Source organism: Alosa pseudoharengus, unplaced genomic scaffold (genome assembly GCF_046254945.1).
Source record: "Alosa pseudoharengus isolate Yale_2024_CS ecotype anadromous, Long Island Sound unplaced genomic scaffold, YU_APseudo_1.1 YU_APseudo_1.1_scf_24, whole genome shotgun sequence".
NCBI classification, from domain to species: domain Eukaryota; kingdom Metazoa; phylum Chordata; class Actinopteri; order Clupeiformes; family Clupeidae; genus Alosa; species Alosa pseudoharengus.
The window spans coordinates 3,319,704-3,327,203 of NW_027468689.1; the positions used below are offsets into that span (position 1 = coordinate 3,319,704).

Here is a 7,500-nt window from a genome sequence, read left to right on the forward strand (position 1 = left end):
TTGGCTCCGTTTGGAATGTGGAGTAGGCCTCGTCTGGGAGTGTGAAGGTGTGAATAATGATAGTGTGTGTGTGTGTGTGTGTGTGTGTGTGTGTGTGTGTGTGTGTGTGTGTGTGTGTGTGTGTGAATGCTGTTGTTTACCATTGAGAGGCTCTAAAAATAAGAACTGAGTGTCACGATGCTGTGTTGTGCTGAGCTCCTGTTGCTTGGCTCCATGGTTATATGAATGTACTGAGGGGGTGCTGCAACCTCCTGAACTTGCAGCACGACTACATTAAAAGGCACTCATCTACTCAAAACATGCTCAAACATACACACACATGCACATGTGTGCGCACACACACACACACACACACACACAAACACACACACAAACACACCAACACACAGACAGACATGCACACCCACTCACATGCACACACAGAGACTATTTTACACAAAACTGTGTCTCAACATTCCTGTCTTGTGTTTGTTCAGCTAATGTCTATTTACATGTTAAATGCTTTCCTTTAACACACAACCAGTAATTATACACCCACACACACACGCACACGCACAGTGACCAGAATATCCTTTGAAAGTGGAGCAGTAACTGACGAAACCCATCAGACATCTTATTATTAATAAGTAAATAGATGTGCATTAAACAAGTATAGACATTCATAATGCTTTATATTACGTTTTAATATGCTTTTTTGCCTGTTAAAAGTTTTGACAATTTCTATATCTAAAGAATGACATAGTTGTTTGAGTCAAACAAATGTAGTGTGGCTTGTTAAAATGGCCAAAGGTTATTGTGGCTGGAATGGATGAATGGTAATGTTTCTTCAACAACTTACATAATTACTTAACACATTATTTAAGGTAGGCTATAACAGCAAAGCAAGAATAACTCAGGCAATTATTTCTTAAATATATGGAATTGCCAGAGTAATACTTTTCAATGGTTACATAGATAAATGCATTCATTTCTAGTAAAAAATTTCTAGTACAACGCAAAAACAGCACATTTTTTGTCAGTGGTCCTTTAACGAGCCAGTGAATGCTTGGTTTAGAAACATCTGTTATTGAATGAAACCCAGTCATTCATAAAAATAGGACGGCATAGGATTCCGATTGGCTGCCTCGGGTCCCACGCATAATTTAGACATCCTCGAACACCCATTGGTTGTTAGTGTGAAAGGCGTTCAGAAGTGACCAATGAACGACCTCTAGAACATCCCGCAAGGCTCTAGGCTAAAGCAGGCGATTCCATTGAGAAATATTTCAGAGTATTAGGCACGTCGAGCGGAACGCAGCCTTGTCAACTCTATTGGTTTCTTCGCATCTATTTGGAATACATTTATTGTGCTTTTTAACTAATCGAGGGGTAGCGCTGTCAACTGAAGGGTGAGTAATTGCGCGAAACCATAGTAAGATGCATTAATTTAAAATTAGGCTTTGCGAAGTTTTATGTCTCTCTGCTAAGTTGGGCTCACTTTAGTGCATTAGGCACTAGTTTAGTTGGTTGGTGCGCTCAAGATTGCTGCGAAGCGAGCGAGCAAGCGAACGCCATTTTCTTTGTGGGAGCGAATACTTTGGCAACCATTTTATAATTGTTTGCACTCAGCGGAGGGTGCTTGTTTACTTTTTTGTAGCGGGGAAATAGTTGACCAGAACTGTTTCTTAACATGCAGAAATGTGGTTGCACTTTGAAGCTTTGGCCGGTCAGATTTGTGGAGTTGGAGGAGGAGAGGGGGTGTCAGTGATTTTTATGAATGGGAGGTCGAGTTTTTTTCCCTCTCCGTGTGCACACGGAGCGGCAGGGATCAAATTTCACTTCATTGAGAAAAACAAGGGGCCAGGGAGGGGGGAATAGTCCGCCGCTGGTGATGGGGGAAGGGTGGACTCCGTGAGCTCCGATTGCTCTACCTGAGATGTAATCTTTTTTTCTGCTTTGATGTTTGTTTCGGACGTTTCATTGTCGCTTGTCCAGGACTTATCTAATCTTTATCTTATTCCTCTTCTTCAACATATTAAGGATATCACATCAACGGTTAGTTGGGCAACAATACGTTTGTTTATTTTTATGGAGACTTTTATACCCTAACTGCTTCTTTAATTTGGAAGGAGTTTGTGATTAGGGATTATAGATTATTCTTTTATCGCTTCCTCGCCTTATCGAGCTAGGTCACGCTTATTGGCTTCTGTTCATCGATGTGCTCATATTTTTTTTTATCACCGATTTATTGATTTACGAGGCAAATTAAGTTTGCAGCTTTATCGCGCACGTGCGAACTAGTGCACTTTAACACTTTGCGTAGATTTATTCAGTAGAAGTAAGCAGGGGAAATCCTGTCTTTGTAAGCAAATAAAAGGCTTTAAGACATTGCTGTAATTTCCACCCAACTGCTAAGGGGTGTTTTTCACTGCTATGGTCATGTGATCATATTTACTTCATGAAGTAGTTCTCTGTGTCCCTGACTGTTAAGGCTGTGCTGTAGTGCGATGCAGAGAGAGAGGGAGCGAGAGAGAGAGAGAGTGTGAACGTTTTTTTCCATGGGTCACAGATGGTAGGAAGTTCTTATGTAAGGTTTCCAGCTGGGATGATGGCCTAGTGTGTGTCCGTGCGCTCCTGCTCTTACAGAAACACTGTGAGTGTGTGTGACCAGAGTGACCAGACAGTACCATAAAATCTTTTGTCACAGTAACTAAACCTACGCACACCTGATCAAAGCTGAGCTGCTGTGTGTGTGTGTGTGTGTGTGTGTGTGTGTGTGTGAAGCCTGGTGACAGGTGGGGCTCTGGCTTGCTGACAGCAGTGGGAAAAGGGAGCAATTCTCCTTCTTTCTCAGACTAACACTTTTCTCCTTGCCCCCCCCCCCCCCCCCCCAACAGACACAGACGCAAGCAGACAGCTGAGGAGCTTGACCCACACCGAGAGAAGGAACGAGACCTCCCCTCACCTCCTCACCACCACCTCCTCCTCTTTGCACACGAGACGGAGAAGAGGGCAGTTAGCCATCATGGATGGCTTCTACGACCAGCAGGTCCCTCTGATGACCTCACAGAACGTAAGTGTGTGTGTGTGTGTGAGAGTGATTTCAAATATACACAGGAGAGATGTTAAATTCCTCGTGCTATAGGTAGGGAACTTCACACAGCAGACAATCTACAACCAACCAAGTGGAACCAACCTATTTAACGTCAAAACCAAAGTCACTAACAAGTCACAAATCACTAATAAAAAAATCACCTACAGAACAGCCTTCAAGCGAGAGAGAAAACGTGAATAGTCAACAGTAACACTATATATATATATATATATATAGACATTGCATGACAGAAACAAGTGTTTTTCTGGCCACATGTATGCACTGCTTAAGTAGTGCAAAGTGGCCACTCTGTGTGAAGATAACACTTTAGATTGAGCTTCCGTTTAGATTGAGCTTCCGTTTAGATTGAGCTTCCATTTAGATTGAGCTTCCGTTGATCGATGTGGATTTTTGTGGTTGTGCAGAACTCTCAAGTGCAGAACTCGGAGATCCGTCCGCGTGGCGACCGGAAAAGGAAGTTTGCGGACGCTGAGCTTGACCAGGACACTGAAGGTAAACAAACTCATTACAGCCATCCGCATCCACTGCCACAATTACACCTCTGTCCAGACCAGAGGACCTTTCTTCTGTTCCTGTGTGTGTGTGTTAGTGTTATGCTCTGAGACATGATGGTCATTGTGTGTGTTGTATATGTCTACAGATCTGTTTCAGGACCTGAGTCAGCTTCAAGAGATCTGGATTGCAGAAGGTGAGTTTATGCTAGCTACACTTGCTAATTATGTAAGGATGTTTAAGTGTGTTATAGAATAGGCATAGCGCTCCATTCACATTCTGATACCCCCCTCCCCCCCTCTTTGGCTTGTAGCTCAAGTTCCAGATGACGAACAGTTTGTCCCAGATTTCCAGTCGGACAACTGTGAGTACCTGCATGCTTCTGTGTGTGTGTGTGTGTGTGTGTGTGTGTGAGTAAGTGAGTTACTAATTCATGACTGTCCTAATGAGGGGGGATAAAACCTCCCTGCAGAATTAATTTAGGATACTTTTTTGTGAACAACAAAGAAGAAAACAAGAAACAATCATTAAAAGAATATTCTCCCAGCTGACTGAGGACCCAGACCCATAAGAGAGGGAAAGGTGTGTGTGTGTGTGTGTGTGTGTGTGGTGTGTGTGTGCGCGCGCCAGCCAGCCAGCCTGCCCTTTTAAAGCCGTCGACATTCAAACTTGCTCAACCCAAATTAATTGGGCCGGTTATTAGATGTGTGTGTGTGTGTGGAATTGAGTCTGGGCTGGGCTGAGCTAGGATGGGCTGTCTGAACCAGGCTCGTCTCACGCTGAGCCCATCTCGCCTCTGGGTGTCTGGGTTTTGTTCCTCTCTGAGCGGGTCCCGTGCGCTGCCAAGAAAAACATTTGAATGGAGCTCAAAGGGGCCTTTCACTCTTTATATTCCAGACGTTTCAGAGCCCAGTGCCTGGGTGCCTGACTCTCAGATGTGCACTGAATAGCTGTGTGTGTGTGTGAAGGATATAAAGACAGCGCAATGATGCTAGGCGTGTGTGTGTGTGTGTGTGTGTGAGAGCGCAGTGAGGGTAGGCGTGTGTGTGTGTGTGAGAGAGAGAGATTGCAATGAGGGAAGGCGTTGGTGTGTGTCTGTGTGTGTGTTTTTGCACACTCTGGAGAAAGGGGGATAAGACTGTGTGTGAGAGTGTAAGGAAAGGGAAAGTGAATGGTGGCGGGAAGTGTGTGTGTGTGTGTGTGTGGTTGAGGGAGGCCAGAGAGAGGCTTGGGCTGCCGCAGTGGAGCTGTAACTCACATTCAGGCCTTGGTACCATGACACTTTTATGGCCTGAGGATTCAGACTGCTGTGTGTGTGTCTGTGTGTGTGTGTGTGTGTGTGTGTGTCCGTACTGCACACACCAGCACTCTGCCAGCACAACAGTTGTTGGCTTGTGTTTGTGGACTTGCACAACAAAGCAATGCAGAATAATGCAGAAGCCGTTTGACTCTGTCTGTGTAAACTCTGAGAAACGGTCTACACGTGTGTTACACGCAGTTTGACTCTGTCTGTGTAAACTCTGAGAAACGGTCTACACGTGTGTTACACGCAGTTTGACTCTGTCTGTGTAAACTCTGAGAAACGGTCTACACGTGTGTTACACGCAGTTTGACTCTGTCTGTGTAAACTCTGAGAAACGGTCTACACGTGTGTTACACGCAGTTTGACTCTGTCTGTGTAAACTCTGAGAAACGGTCTACACGTGTGTTACACGCAGTTTGACTCTGTCTGTGTAAACTCTGAGAAACGGTCTACACGTGTGTTACACGCAGTTTGACTCTGTCTGTGTAAACTCTGAGAAACGGTCTACACGTGTGTTACACGCAGTTTGACTCTGTCTGTGTAAACTCTGAGAAACGGTCTACACGTGTGTTACACGCAGTTTGACTCTGTCTGTGTAAACTCTGAGAAACGGTCTACACGTGTGTTACACGCAGGGGCAAGAAGTGTAAATTTGCCTATTCATGTCATGTTGTATGTGTAGGTGTCTTTGTTTGCACTAGCATTGTGTGCGCGTGTGCGCGTGTGCGCGTGTGTGTGTGTGTGTGTGTGTGTGTGTGTGTGTGCACGTGTGTGTGTGTGTGCGCGTGTGTGTGTGTGTCTGAGCGCGAGAGAAAGTGAAGTGACTTCACTGGCACTGGCAGGGTTCTGTTGGCACGTCGCCTGTTGCTCTCACAGACCCCTCATTCACTGGGAATTTTGCAGCTGGGTGAGAGGGGCAGTTACCATGGCAATTACCGCACCCCTCGCCACCCCCCCCGCCCCCGCCCACTCTGACTGGCAAAGTCTGTGCCCCCTTGGCTGTTCTACAGCCACCAGGAAGTGCTTTACTGCACCACCCTCCCATCTTACAGCACACTCTTAGACAGGCACTGTCACTTCTGGGACCTGGGCTCCACTCTCTTTGATACTCTAGAGTGTGTGTGTGTGTGTGTGTGTGTGTGTGTGTGTGTGTGTAATCACTCATATTGTTAGGGTTAGGGTTATGATTCGATGTTATTTTATGTTCTGATGTCTAGACATATTGTATGCTTTGGCAGCTATCTTTATGAATGGTCATGCCAATAAAGCGTTTTTGAATTGAGTTTAGTTTACTATTTAGTTAAGAACTTATTTTGGGTGTCTAATGCATTTTCTTTCCATGTCAGTTGTCTTGCCATTATAGTGAGTTCCTGATGTGTGTTTTGTGTTTCCTGATGTGTGTTTTGTGTTTCCTGATGTGTGTTTTGTGGTTCCTGATGTGTGTTTTGTGTTTCCTGATGTGTGTTTTGTGGTTTGTGTTTTGGGTAGTGATCTTCCGCGGGGTTCCCCAGACCAAGGTAAAGAGAGAGCAGAGTCCCTCCAGAGAGCTGTCCCCCTGCAGCCAAACCCGCAGGCTCTCCCCCTATGGAGAGAAGTGCCTTTACAACTACAGGTACGTACACACACACACACACACACACACACACACACACACACACACACACTTAGTAACCTCAGGTACCCAACCAAGCAGTGCTGTTTCCCCTGTCTGACTCCATCTCTCTCCATCTCTCCAGTGCCTACGGCAGGAAGCCCAACACCTTCAACAAGCCTTTGACTCCTCCCTCAACTCCAGTCTCACCATGCGGCTCCTCCCACACACCAGTGCCACACCCACTCCAGAAACAAATCCAGCCTTCACATCACATGCCCCACCCACTCCAGAAACAAGCCCCGCCCTCGTCTCACATGCAGCCCCACAGACCTCTGATGGCACTCCAGGGACATGTCCAGCAGCAGCAGCACAGGACACACCCACTTCAGCAGAGGACACACCCACTCCATGGCCAAAGCCCACCCTTTGCTGTGCCCCACCCACCCATGAATCACCATGACGTTTCATACAGCGCAGAACACAGGTGAGCTAGCACGTTGTTACTTACAGCGCAAAACTCAGTGGAGCTAGCATATAAAGTACAGTCAGCTAGCATGTGATTACGTGCGATGAGCTAGCAAGTGGCTTCATACAGTGCACAGGGGAGCTAGCATATGGCTACTTGCAGCACAATGCACAGGGGAGCTAGCATATGGCTACAAACAACACAGGGAACAGGGGAGCTAGCAAATGGCTACATACAGCACAAAACATGTGCAAGCTAGCAACTAGCATATGATCACAGCACAGCCCACTGGAGAACTAGTGTTATGCTACATATAGTACAGAGCACTAGTAAGCTGATATGGTTACGTACAGCACAGGTGAGCTAGCATATTGCTAAATACAACACAGAACTAGCACACGGCTACATGCACTAGCTACTGTGTTGATAAGAGAATAGCACAAGACGTCACACTGACACTCTCAAGCATTTATAGATAGCTACCAAAGGATGAGGTTCCAAAGCTACTAACCTAGTTTCCTTCTCTGGTTCGTGAAGCTCCTCAGCTTAAA

At 45.9% G+C, this 7,500-nt stretch overlaps 1 protein-coding gene across 4 annotated transcripts in view; it reads left to right on the forward strand.

The window, feature by feature from the left end:
* The first annotated feature begins 1,282 nt into the window (after positions 1 to 1,282).
* LOC143142138 (ETS translocation variant 5-like) overlaps positions 1,283 to 7,500 on the forward strand; it is an 11,800-nt gene continuing 5,582 nt past the window's right edge. For 2 of the 4 annotated variants that reach the window (XM_076302853.1, XM_076302857.1), the window contains exons 1-7: positions 1,283 to 1,388; positions 2,877 to 3,052; positions 3,499 to 3,586; positions 3,735 to 3,782; positions 3,900 to 3,950; positions 6,378 to 6,501; positions 6,626 to 6,967. In XM_076302853.1, the coding sequence (XP_076158968.1) occupies positions 3,005 to 3,052; positions 3,499 to 3,586; positions 3,735 to 3,782; positions 3,900 to 3,950; positions 6,378 to 6,501; positions 6,626 to 6,967 (701 nt within the window). In that variant the 5' untranslated portion in view covers positions 1,283 to 1,388; positions 2,877 to 3,004. The other 2 variants (XM_076302855.1, XM_076302854.1) reach the window with 2 other exon arrangements.